We start from the raw sequence: 13,657 nt of genomic DNA on the forward strand, positions 1-13,657 counted from the left end.
CAGCCCTACTTTAAAAATGATTCTTGCCCTCATAGCAACAAATGAAATGCTGAAAGCTTGAGTCAAGTGTAAGCCGTGCAGAGATGTCCGCCTGAGTTAAGGGACATTAGCTTGGACGGGTGTGGATTGCCCCACTCATCTCAATGGGATGTTAACTCTGAACCCTACAGATGGCAAGTAATAACCCAACAGTGCTAACTATTTGGGCAGAAGCATCCAGCCGATGTGTTGACTCCACACTGTGAATCAATCTTCCACCCATTCCCAGCTGCCAATTGCCCCTCACGCAGCGACCGAGACCTTCAGCTTCCCCCCGGAAGATGTCTGCAAAGCCGTTCTGTAATTTCGTTCCAGGATTCGATAGCACGTTGAAAACTGAGTGTGTGGGGACAGCATGAAGCAAAGTGGATTTAACATCCAAATACAGAGCGTGAAGCTGCGCTGCGTTACTCAGCTTCTTCCCTGAGTCCACAGAAAGCTCCGGTTCCAAATGTATTTGAAGCTGCTGCAGACTTTCCACCAGAGGCTGCAGAATGTAGGCCCAGCTTCTCCCAGAGCGCACCGAGCCCTGACTGTGATGCTGCCCAGAGCTGAAGTGGATTAGCCCACGGGGACGTTTCCAAAGCCCCTGGGATGCGTGGGGTGTGTTCTCTGGGGTCTCCCCACTGAGCATGCTGCTCACTCAGCCGCGTGTTCTGATGGGCGCGCGTCTCTTGTTGTTGCAGGTCCCAGCGAGGCGTGAGGACAGGACCACCCTTCCCTTCTGGAGCAGTGGCAGAGCGGCACAGGGAGCAGAATGAGGGAGAACTATGATGCCATGATTGCTCTGGGTAAAAACAGCCCCCCCCCCCCCCTGCGGTGTGTGCCCCGCATTGCACAGGGAGTGCTCCGGGGAGGGGCACCTCCCCCTATATTCCCTGGGGGGCTGGTGAATGGCGCACCGGCGGGGTCGGGGGCTCTCAACTGGCTGCAAACAGGCAAGCCCTCTGGTGCGTGGAGTTGTTGCTCCCAGAAGCCATTGCGACCCCAGCCCAGTGGCACTGTGCAGGAGTGTTCTCTCCGCAGGGAGTAAGGCCCTATCCGGACTCCTCTCCTAAACGTACCCTCCGTCAGCTTTGGGGCGCCTGGGTTTGCTGTGCCTGAGAGCCGGCGGGTGGCCCGGCCTGCCCTGCACATGGCCAGCAGCCTCTGTTGTGTCTCATGCAGGGTCCCCCGTCGCCAAACCCGAGATTGTCCCACGGGTCGAGCAAGCCGAAGAGCCTCGTGCCAAGGCTCCTGGGGAGGCAGAGCAGAGGGAGGCCCCTGGCAGCGCCAGCCCAGGTCAGTGAGGGGCATGGGGAGGGCTCTTTGCCAAGCGAGATGCTCCAGTTCCTGGAAGCAGAGTAAGGATGTGGACTGACCAGTGCTTGAGCCGTGTCAGCGGCAGGAGGATCCGGGCACGGTTGTTGCTCTGCCAGCCTGGAGGTCCTGGTGAACCCCAGCTGCAGCGACTTGTCATCGCTGGTGCTTGGCCCGAGGTTGGCGTCCTTTCCTGTGGGAAGCAGGAGCCCGTCTCGCGCCTGGCAGGTGTCTGCGGGGGGCTGCGCTGGAGACTGGAGCTGGGAGCTCGTGGCACTGGCCCTGGCTGCAGGCAGTTTAGGCTATTGCCGTGGCCCAACAAAACGCTTACTGGCTCGGGTCGCGGTGGCTTACGGGGCTGCCTCTCTCCGAGTGCTGCTGCCGGCTACGGGTCGCCCCGTGCTGTGTGCAGGAGGGAGCCTCTGCTGGCATTCGCAGGGGGGGCGGTGGGACTCCCCTCTCCTCTTGGGCCGCCGGAGCCAGGATTTGCTGCCCTGCAGGCGCCCTGACACCACGGGTGAGGGGCGACTTTCTAAAACCCGAGGGAGCTGGAGGGAGGTGCAGCCAGCCACTCCTGGGCTGTGTGTGACACTTCCTGAAGCGTGGGGGAATGTGGGCTTGATTCTCTCTCCCCCTCCGACAGGATCCGTAGTTCCCAAGCCCGAGATCGTCCCGCAAGGTGAGCGAGAGCAGCAGCAGCAGCATGGTGGCGGGGAGCAGATGGGGCTGGAAGGACAAAAAGGCCCTGAGAGCAGCTGCTCAGGTGAGATCCCCCCTCCCCCTGTATCTGCCAAGCAAACTCCCTGGCACCATCCGCTGCCAATGTGCCCCAGCCCTGCGGTGAGAGGCGCTCAGTCTCTTGTGGGGGAGATAGCTCAGTGATTTGAGCATTGGCCTGCTAAACCCAGGGTTATGAGTTCAAGCTTGAGGGGGCCACTTAGGGATCTGGGGCAAAATTGGTCCTGCTAGTGAAGGCAGGGGGCTGGACTCGATGACCCTTCGGGGTCCCTTCCAGTTCTATGAGATAGGTCTCCACAGCCCAGTCAGCCCTTGGCCAGCGAGGGGACCACTCAGGGCCCGCTCACATCCCTGGCCCCGGTTCCCAGGACTCGCTGGGCCGCGGGAGCAGCTCCGGTAGCTCAGCAGGGGGAGGTACTGGAATTGCTGGGCGTGGTTCTGTCCCTGAAGAAGCCAGGGACGTGGCTGGCTGATGGCTGGGGGTCGGTGGGTTACCCGACGTGCTGGGCTGTCTGATTCTCCATCTCTCTCTCCCCTCCACCCCGGGCAGATGACTGGCTCATCCGGACGGTGAAGGTGGAGGAGGACTATGAGGAGTGGCCTGCGAGTCTCAGTGCGGAGGCGCTGCTGTCGGGGCAGCTGCAGGGCAGCGGCTTGCTGCACCCCGACGGGGGCCACGGCTACCTGGGCGCGTGCAAGCTGGAGAGGCCGAGCCTGGAGGACTACGGCAGCTACGGCGACCTCCCGGGCTTGGCCCTGCAGCAGTGGCAGCTCCTGACCGAGAAGCCGTACGGCTGCACCGAGTGCGAGCGGCGGTTCAAGGACAAGCTGACACTGCGGCTCCACCAGCGGGTGCACACCGGGGAGAGCCCCTACGCCTGCGGGGAGTGCGGCCGCAGCTTCAGCCAGAAGCCCAACCTGGTGGCCCACCAGCGCACCCACTCCGGGGAGCGGCCCTTCACCTGCGCCCAGTGCGGCAAGGGCTTCAGCAAGAAGGCCCACCTGACGCGGCACCAGCGCATCCACACGGGCGAGCGCCCCTACCAGTGTGCCCAGTGCGGCCGCTGCTTCAGCCAGAAGATCCACCTGGGATCGCACCAGAAGACGCACACCGGGGAGCGGCCCTTTCCCTGCGCCGAGTGCGGCCGGAGCTTCCGCAAGAAGACGCACCTGATCCGGCACCAGCGCATCCACACCGGGGAGCGTCCCTACCAGTGCGCCCAGTGCGCCCGCAGCTTCACCCACAAGCAGCATCTGGTGCGGCACCAGCGCGTGCACACGGAGCCGGAGCCGGAGCCGGGGGCACTGGCCCAGCTGGAGACAAGTGCCCCCTGCAGGCTGCCAGGAGTGGCAGCGCCACCCCCAGGGTCCTCGCCGGAGCAGAAACCCTTCACCTGCCCCGAGTGCGGCAAAAGCTTCAGCTGGAAGAAGAACCTGACGTCGCACCAGCGGCTGCACCTGGAGGGGCGGCCCTTCTCCTGTGCCGAGTGCGGACGCGGCTTCAGCGACAAGCGCCACCTGACTGCCCACCTGCGCAGCCACATGGGCCTCAAGCCCTACGCCTGCGCCTACTGCGAGAAGAGCTTCAGCCACAAGCCCAACCTGACCACACACCAGCGCACGCACACCGGGGAGCGCCCCTTCGCCTGCCCCGACTGCGGCCGCAGCTTCACCCACAACCAGCACCTGGTGCGGCACCGCCGCGTCCACACCGGCGAGCGCCCCTTCGCCTGCCCCCAGTGCGACCGCAGCTTCAGCTCCCGGCCCAACCTCATCGCCCACACCAAGGCCCACTCGGGCAAGCGGCCCTACATCTGCGAGCAGTGTGGCCGGGGCTTCAGCCGCAAGTCCCACCTGGTGAGGCACCAGGCCGTGCACACCGGCACCCGCCCCCACGGCTGCAGCCTGTGCGGCAAGCGCTTCAGCTCCAAGACCAACCTGGTCCGGCACCAGGCCGTGCACACGGGGCACCGGCCCTACATCTGCACCCAGTGTGGCAAGAGCTTCAGCAGGAAGACGCATCTCCTGAGGCATGAGCGTACCCACGCTGCCCCCCTGCAGAGGGACAGCGCCTGGGCTGTGCACGACCCCCTGAGCCAGCAGGCAGCCTGCCTCTAGCGGTGGGGGACTAGTGACTCGCACGGCTCACCACTCTGAGGGACCAGTTACTCTGCTGTGAGCTGGACAAAGTGCGGGCAGGTGCTGTGCCTTCAGTGCCAACCTGTAACCCCCCTCCCCGCCGTGCTATCCCAGCCCTGGGCTCCCCCACATACACTGCTCTGCAACTCCCCTCCCCACCAACCCCCCGTATTCCAGTCCTTCCATGTCACCCTGGTTCTGCTCATGCATTTCAGACTCAACCTGCAGCCCCCTGCTAATCCAGCCGGGGCTCCCTCCCCCACCAGCTCTGCTGGTGCCCCTCATTCCTGACAGCCAGCCATCGCAGTCCTTCTCTAGATCCTCACTTCAGCCTGGCCCTGCCATGCCCGCTCGGGGCTCCCCACCCACACGGCTCTGTCACTCGCCCTCAATCCCAGCTCTCCGGTGTACGGACGGGACGGGAGAGAGAGAGCTGGGAAGCCACAGGAGAGAAGCTGCCTGAGTGTCCTGCAGCGAGACCCGCTTCTGATCCAGACGTGCCTTGAGAGCCCAGCGCGGGGTTCAGACAGCCCAGCCCGCATGGGCATGGGCAGGGACACCACTGGGCGCAGCTGCCCTCAGCCTCAGCCTCTCCATCATCCACCTGCTGCGAGACAAGCCCTTCACACCGCCTGGGGAGCTGACCAGGCAGGAGACGGGCTTAGGACTCCTCGTTGAAGCATTCCTAAGCTAGAAAGGGGGATAATACCATTCCCCTGAGCCAAATGGTGCCATAAACAGTGTCCTCGAACGGTGCTGGAGATGGGTTGGAAGCTGGCTTCTCAGCCGGCTCACTTCCCCAGTCGCTGGCCAGGGCACCCAGCACTGGTCCAGCAAGAACTGTGGGCAAGTGAGAAGGGAGGGGTCTCTGTTCTCTACCTGAGGGGGGGCACAACAGGGGACCCCCAAGCGAAGGGGCATTTGAATGTTAACATCCCTCTGTAATTAAAGATGAAACTCAAGCCCTTTGCCTGGCTAGTGCTGCGAGCCGGGCGTTTCCTTCTTCACACCCATCTCGGGGGGCTTCTGGGGAGCCCTCCAGGGTGGGAAGCAGAGGCTGGGCACTGAGAACAATCGGTGAGACCTGCTTGGGTCCACGGCGAGACGGTCACAGAGTGAGGAAGCTGGGACGGAGAGGAGCCTGCTCACAAGTTCCCACTGTACCCGCCAATAGCTTTGGAACAAAAAAAAGAGTTCCTGTCCCGTTTGGGTGAAATCACACCAATTACAGCCATGCTGGGAGGCCTGCCAGCTTCTCCCCCCAAAGCACAATTGCCAAGGAGTTAAGTTTGTCCCCGCCTGCCCTTGTCCCCATTCTACTTCCATTCATTCTGCACCACTCTGTCCCCGCATCAGCTGATTCTGCGCCTCTCCTGCCCCCTCAACTCTGCAGAAGTCGTCGGCTCCGGCTCTGCACCCCTGGAGGCCCTCCCCTCCGTCTAGGAGGGGCAGCTCAGCAGGGACCTGTTCCTCCCTCCCTCCCTCCCCAGCTTGAAATGACTGGGTGCAGAGGGAGGGCGGAGCAGAGCCTCCCTGAGCTGTGCAGGCTGCTCCCTCTTCCCCATCCCTGACCCAGGATCTCCTAGGCAGGGCAGAGATAGGCCTGCTGTGGGCAGCAGGTTGGCCCCCCCCCAGCTCCCTGAATCTGTGGTACTGCCATCCCTGTCCTGGCTCCCAGACAACGCAGAGACCGAGTGGGGCTGGGCAGCAGTCGCAGGCGTGGAAATGGCACATGAGCTCACTGAGGCAGGGACTGTCCAGTGGGGCCCTGATCCCTGTCTGGGGCACGCAGCAGAAATCGCTCATCATGCTCATGGATTTGGTTTGTCACCCCTAGCTCCTGGCTGAGGGGGGCTTGGTGCCAGGCCTGGTGGGCAGCAGGGGAGCTTGTCTGTGTTGCCAGGGTGCACTCACTGCTGGTGGCGCCTCCTCCTGGCCATCGTGGGGATTAGCTGTGCCAGGCACTGCACCCTCCACTGGCGGTGTCTTCACCCTTCCTGTTTCACCTTGCAGCCCCTCTCACTCCAGGAACTGCAGCCACCTATTCTGGACTCGGCCCTCTGGCCAGGTCACTACGTGGTTCCCCTTCTGGGGGTTACCCAAAGTCCTGCCACACAACCAGTCCCAGGCCGTCCTCTCGGGCACTGTCCTGATGGTGCCACTTCCCTAGCAACCGGTAGGGAAACCAGAGCCACTCACTACTCCAGCTTCCAGGCCAGGGACCCTGTACCTAGTAACTGGTCTGCTGTCCCTCAGCCCTTGTTGCTCCTTCCTACAGCTTCTGGTCCCCCTCTTCTCTGGGTGAACCAACTCTCACCTCAGAGGGAGTAACTGTAGGTGGCTCCTCCTGGGAGTGAATGCAGCCTGCAGCCCCCTTCTGCTGCCAGCTTCCTGGCTTTATAAATGCAGCCCAGCTCCTCCCTCAGCTGGGCTTCATCAGTAAGTTAGGCCTTAGCACCCCCTGGCTCTCCTCCAGGTGTGGTCTACAGGTTAATTGGCCTAATTTACCCCTTCAGCCCTTGTGTGGGGTGGACACAGGGCTGGTGCCCTCCATCCACAGGCTGAGGGGGAAGGCGGCTGAGCTCCATACTCAGGAGAGGGGTGGGGCAGGCCGCACAATCCGAGTCCTGGAGATAGGGGAGGGGAACTATCTGGCTGCATTTCTGACAGGGCCCAGCCTGGGCTGTGAGGGGGGAGCTGCTCTGCCCACAGAGCTGGCCAAGCCCCCCAGCGAGACACTTGAGGGGGAAGCTGGGGACACAGACCCTGCGGCTTGCTCAGCCTGGTCACTCCCTGAAGCCTGCAGGGGCAGCAGTCACTGCAAATGCCTCAGCGGGGAGTGCAGAGCTGATGACATTTGAGGGGACAGTGCTAGTGGCATGAGGTGAGCAAAGGCAGCCCTGGGGGCACAGCTGGGAACCAGACAGCGAAGCCAAACAGCAAAAATTAAGATGTTTGTACACTAATGCGAGGAGCCTAGGTAACAAAATGGAGGAACTAGAGCTACTGGTGCAGGAAGTGAAACCAGATATTATAGGGATAACAGAAACATGGTGGAATAGTAGTCATGACTGGAGTACAGGTATTGAAGGGTAGGTGGTGTTTAGAAATAAAGACAAAGGCAGTGGAGTAGCATTGTATATCAATGATGAGGTAGACTGTAAAGAAATAAGAAGGGATGGAATGGATAAGACAAGAGTCTGTCTGGGCAAAAATCACATTGGGGAAAAAAGCTACTAGAGCCTCCCCTGGGATAGTGCTTGGGGTGTGCTACAGACCACTGGGATCTGATTTGGACATGGATGGAGACCTCTTTAATCTTTTTAATGAAGTAAACACTAATGGGAATTGTGTGATCATGGGAGACTTTAACTTCCCAGATATAGACTGGAGGACAAGTGCTAGTAATAATAATAGGGCTCAGATTTTCCTGGATGCGATAGCTGATGGATTCCTTCACCAAGTAGTTGCTGAACCAACAAGAGGGGATGCCATTTTAGATTTGGTTTTGGTGAGTAGTGAGGACCTCATAGAAGAAATGGTTGTAGGGGACAACCTTGGTTTGAGTGATCATGAGCTAATTCAGTTCAAACTAGATGGAAGGATAAACAAAAATAGATCTTGGACTAGGGTTTTTTATTTCAAAAGGGCTAACTTTAAAGAATTAAGGAAATTAATTAGGGAAGTGGATTGGACTGAAGAATTTGTGGATCTAAAGGTGGAGGAGGCCTGGAATTACTTCAAGTCAAAGTTGCAGAAACTATGGGAAGGCTGCATCCCAAGAAAGGGGGAAAAAATCATAGGCAGGAGTTGTAGACCAAGCTGGATGAGCAAGCAACTCAGAAAGGTGATTAAGAAAAAGCAGAAAGCCTACAAGGAATGGAAGATGGGAGGGATCAGCAAGGAAAGCTACCTTATTGAGGTCAGAACATGCAGGGATAAAGTGAGAAAGGCCAAAAGCCATGTAGAGTTGGACCTTGCAAAGGGAATTAAGACCAATAGTAAAAGGTTCTATAGCCATCTAAATAAGAAGAAAACAAAGAAGTGGGACCGCTGAACACTGAGGATGGAGTGGAGGTTAAGGATAATCTAGGCATGGCCCAATATCTAAACAAATACTTTGCCTCAGTCTTTAATGAGGCTAATGAGGAGCTTAGGGATAATGGCAGGATGACAAAAGGCAATGAGGATATGGAGGTAGCTATTACCACATCCGAGGTAGAAGCCAAACTCGAACAGCTTAATGGGACTAAATCGGGTGGCCCAGATAATCTTCATCCAAGAATATTAAAGGAACTGGCACATGAAATTGCAAGCCCATTAGCAAGAATTTTTAATGAATCTGTAAACTCGGGTTGTACCGTATGACTGGAGAATTGCTAACATAGTTCCTATTTTTAAGAAAGGAAAAAAAGTGATCTGGGTAACTACAGGCCTGTTAGTTTGACATCTGTAGTATGCAAGGTCTTGGAAAAAATTTTGAAGGAGAAAGTAATTAAAGGACATTGAGGTTAATGGTAATTGGGACAAAATACAACATGGTTTTACAAAAGGTAGATCGTGCCAAACCAACCTGATCTCCTTCTTTGAGAAGGTAACAGATTTTTTAGACGAAGGAAATGCAGTGGATCTAATTTATCTTGATTTCAGTAAGGCATTTGATACAGTTCCACATGGGGAATGATTAGCTAAATTGGAAAAGATGGGGATCAATATGAAAATTTAAAGATGGATAAGGAACTGGTTAAAGGAGAGACTACAACGGGTCATACTGAAAGGTGAACTGTCAGGCTGGAGGGAGGTTACTAGTAGAGTTCCTCAGGGATCGGTTTTGGGACCAATCTTATTTGATCTTTTTATTACTGACCTTGGCACAAAAAGTGGGAATGTGCTAATAAAGTTTGCAGATGACACAAAGCTGGGAGGTATTGCCAATACAGAGAAGGACCGGGATATCATACAGAAAGATCTGGATCACCTTGTAAACTGGAGTAAAAGTAATAGGATGAAATTTAATAGTGAAAAGTGCAAGGTCATGCATTTAGGGATTAATAACAAGAACTATTGTTATAAGCTGGGGACACATCAGTTGGAAGTAACAGAGGAGGAGAAGGACCTCGGAGTATTGGTTGATCACAGGATGATTATGAGTTGCCAATGTGATATGGCCTTGAAAAAAGCTAATGCGGTCTTGGGATGCATCAGGTGAGGTATTTCCAGTAGAGGTAAGGAGGTGTTAGTACCGTTATACAAGGCACTGGTGAGACCTCATCTGGAATACTGTGTGCAGTTCTGGTCTCCCATGTTTAAGAAGGATGAATTCAAACTGGAACAGGTACAGAGAAGGGCTCCTAGGATGATCCGAGGAATGGAAAACCTGTCTTATGAAAGGAGACTCAAAGAGCTCGGCTGGTTTAGCCTAACCAAAAGAAGGCTGAGGGAAGATATGATTGCTCTTTATAAATATATCAGAGGGATAAATACCAGGGAGGGAGAGGAATTATTTAAGCTCAGTACCAATGTGAACACAAGAACAAATGGATATAAACTGGCCATCAGGAAGTTTAGACTTGAAATTAGACGAAGGTTTCTGAAAACCATCAGAGGAGTGAAGTTCTGGAACAGTCTGCCAAGGGGAGTAGTGGAGGCAAAAGACATATCTGGCTTCAAGACTAAGCTTGATACATTTATGGAGGGGATGGTATGATGGGATAGCCTAATTTTGGCAATTAATTGATCTTTGACTATTAGCAGTAAATATGCCCAATGGCTAGTGATGGGATGTTAGATGGTTTTATTCCGACTAGAGCCAACTTTTATCAAGACTTTAGAAACTTAGATCTAGTTGGGCAAATCTTTTCTCCCTGTGAGCTGCAGGCTGCTCAGAGCAGGTTCATTTCCCTCTGAGCCTCAGGAGGGGCTGGCATTGTGATGGGGGTACAATGCTCCATTTCAGCCCCATTGCAGGGTGGGATGGTACCAAGATGGGATGAGGCCTGACGCCTGCCGTGGGCCCACACTCCGCTTTTTTTTACTGCCACCGGGTCGTCGGTAACAAAGCCCCATGCTCTGATCTAGCCTAGACCAACCATGCACAAACCCATATGGGTGGGTGTGAGCAGATAAGAACCCTGCTCTCTCAGCTCCAGACCCAGAGGTCTCTACCCTGGCTAGTGCCAGCCCCTGTGTCGCATGGTTGCGGTTCAGTGCGTATGGACTTTGCACAGTGAGGCACTTTGGGGCATGCACACCACACACAGTCCAGCTGGAGCTCACAGGCCTTGCTGGGCACTTGAACTCCCTTTCACTCTCCCGTATTGAGTGTCACATCTCAGACAGGATGCCGGTTCCTCCCGCAGACAGGCAGCTCCTCTCACAGCTTCCAAAACCTGGCTCACCCGCCTGCCATTCCATAGCTAAGCTTTTCCCATCGTGTGACGCGCTGAGCTGACTCCAGATTTACTCACTTGTGTAGGGAGGAAACCCCCCAGTCCCTGAGCCGTAAAGGGCTGAGGCCTGTATTCCGAGTGAGAAACTGTGGCTAGACACCCGGTGCTGTCCAAAGGGATTCACTTTTAAAGTATCCATCTTTGCCCTGAGCATTTCACTGGTCATGTTGTAATAGCGAATGGAAGAGAGGCTAACCCACAGAAATGTGGTGTGAGGAGCACGTCTGCAAGGCACTGCAACATCCCCTGCATCCTGCCGGAGGTGTTCAAGGAAATCAACAGCAATCCAAAGAGGCCTTCGTACAGTGTTAGAAAACCCAAGTGTCTGACACATCCTGTTCAGGACAGAATTTCTGCCATGCCAGTCTTACAAACCAAAGGGAAAGGGTTGTAAAACGGCATTCTTTGTATGGGAGGTCTCTGGCCTGGCACATCAGTGGAAATGGAGGATGCTTCACTGGAAACCATCCAGCCCACCATAATTTAAAATATGTATTTGCGTCCAAGCAATTCCAGGGTATTTTACTGGAGAGAGATATTCCAAGGAGGCTTCAAGGCAATGAGGGTGTGGGGTGTGAAGAGGGCTGAGTGATAATTGGGAGCTTCTTAGGAATGCTTTATTAGATGCTAAATGCTCCCCACAATTCTGCACTCATGTATGAAGGCTTCTTCAGTTAAAAAAGAATAACATCCTCATTAAGAGAGGAAGTGAAATTAGCTATTAAAAATAAATATATAATATCTAACAAATGGAAAAATGGGGAATTTGATAGCAATGAATACAAACCAACCATTAGGAAAATGCAGATAATGAGGGAAACTCAGCATAGCAGTGAAAAAAATCTATGGCCAGTGCAGTTAAGGACAAAAAAAGGGAATTCATTAAGTACACCAGGAACAAATTAAATCCTAACCATGGTATAAGTCCAGTACCAGGTCAGGATGCTAAAATAGACAATCCTGATGCAGGAAAGGCAGAAGTATTGAATCAATATTTCTGTTCTGTATTTGGAATGAAGCGTGATGATGTATTCATATCTCCCAGTAATAAGGAAACACCTTCGATTCCAACAGGAATCCTGTAGGTTGTTAAACAGCAACTACTGAAGTTAATTTTTTAATCGGCGGGACCGGATAATTTGCACCCAAGCATATGACAAAAATTGGTTGAAGAGCTCTCTCAATCACCGATGTTGATTTTTAACAAACTGTGGAATACCCAGGAAGTTCCGGAGACTGGGAAAGATGCTATTGTTGTGCAAATATTTTAAAAATTTAAATGACGCCAAACAGGATGAGCCGAGTGACTCTAGACCAGTTAGCCTGACAATGATCCTGGGCAAAATCATGACAAGGCTGCTCTGGGATGCAGTCAGCAAAGACTGAAAGGATGGCAGCGTGACTAACGGCAATCAACGTGGTTTTATGGAACACACATTTTACATCACTTTTTGATGAGATTACAGGTGTGGTTGATAAAGATAACTGATGACATAATATAGCTATGACCTCTGCATGGCTTTTGTCTGAGTCTCACATGACATTCTGTTAAAAAAACTAGCACGATACAAAATCCATGTGCCCATATTAAATGGATTAAAAACTGGCTACCTGAGAGATCATGAATGTAATACCAAACGAGAATCATCGTCCTTTGGGGGTGTTTCTCCTGGGGTCTGTTTTGTCCCAATGCTATTCAATACCTTTCTCAAGCATCTGGAAGAAAAGAGAAAACCTTTGCTGGTAATATTTGCAGATGACACCATAAACATTGGCAGAGTGGTCAGTCATGATGGGCAGAGGTCAGTTATACAGACCGAGCTGGAGCACTTGGTAAGGTGGGCTCATTGGACTAGTCATTAATTCATTCTCTCGCTCTAGCCCAGTGACTGTTCCCCCATGGAAAAATACTTAATAGTCACTGGGTCGGAGAGAGAGTGACTCTGTATGTAGTCCAGTGCTCAGGGCACACCCCTGAGCCCCCCGCTCTAATCCCTCGGTCATTCTTTATCCACCGTGGAAAAGCTTCACAGGAGAGACTGTCGGAGCCCCACATCAGGCGACTCCATAGCTCAGTGGTTAGAGCATGCTTAGGAGAGCCCTGTTCAAAGCCTTTCTCCTCCTCTGATGGAGGGGGAAATTGAACCTGGGTGAGAGCTCTAACTACGGCAGTATTGCCAATCCCAAATGGTCAAAAATCATGAGTCAGGCTCACCAAAACTCACGAGATTGGCTTTAAAAGCGGGAGAGTCTGTAAAAAATAATAGATTTGGCATTCTTTTGATTTGCCTCTTGCTTGTTGAGCCCTTAGGGTCACATTTTGAAGCTTTCTCCACAGCCAGGAGGGGTAGAAACTTACTTGTTCTTTAAGAATGAAGGCTGAAATCATCAGAGATCCACGTGACTCCAGGAGCTGGGGCTTTAAGGAAAACAGGCATTGTCACAGCAGAGCAGAGGCTCTGTGGGATGGAGCAGGTGGCTTGGTGCTCAAAGTCAAGAACAGAAATAAATAAAACATGGCACTAAGTCCCTTATCTTCCCCCAGCACAGACTGGCCTGTCCCAGCCTGGCGGGCTCCCCGAGGACTGAGACCGCACTGCAGGGCTGGCACACAGGGCACAAACCCCTTAGGATGGCCCCAAGGGTACGTTAGGCCCAGTCAAGCAAGCAGGGGCCAGAGCTGTGCAGCCAGCTCGGCCTTCCCTGAACCCTGCCCTCAGCCATCTGGAAGGGGAGACATACGCCCGTGTCGTCTGCACCTCTGGGCCAGAGCAGTGTTGGGGGGCAGCCAGTCTCCCTGCATTCTCTCGCTCTGTGGGGCACTGGGGACGGAGGGTGGCCAGGCCGGGGGTGTGTGTGTCTGGGGTGGGGTAGTAGAGGCACGACTGGCAGCAGGTGAAGGGGTCCTGGATTTGGGGGCTCGCTGGTCCAGGAGAGAGGGGTGGGGGTGGGCTGGGTCTGAGAGCTGCCCCCGACAATGGCAGGGGGCGGGG

At 54.4% G+C, this 13,657-nt stretch overlaps 1 protein-coding gene across 2 annotated transcripts; it reads left to right on the forward strand.

Annotated features, from left to right (window-relative positions):
* Nucleotides 1-33: 33 nt before the first annotated feature.
* On the forward strand, nt 34-5,161 carry ZNF467 (zinc finger protein 467). Of its 2 annotated transcripts, XM_026657698.2 has the most exons (4): nt 34-830; nt 1,207-1,320; nt 1,982-2,101; nt 2,627-5,161. In XM_026657698.2, exons 1-4 carry the CDS (start codon nt 797-799, stop codon nt 4,192-4,194), a joined length of 1,836 nt encoding a protein of 611 aa, XP_026513483.1. In that variant the 5' UTR covers nt 34-796; the 3' UTR covers nt 4,195-5,161. The 2 variants fall into 2 exon arrangements, with proteins under 2 accessions (XP_026513483.1, XP_026513485.1); XM_026657700.2 differs by lacking the exon at nt 1,207-1,320.
* The last annotated feature ends 8,496 nt before the right edge of the window (nt 5,162-13,657 follow it).

The sequence above is a fragment of the Terrapene carolina genome, unplaced genomic scaffold (genome assembly GCF_002925995.2).
Source record: "Terrapene carolina triunguis isolate 2854851 unplaced genomic scaffold, T_m_triunguis-2.0 Scaffold273, whole genome shotgun sequence".
NCBI lineage: Eukaryota > Metazoa > Chordata > Testudines > Emydidae > Terrapene > Terrapene triunguis.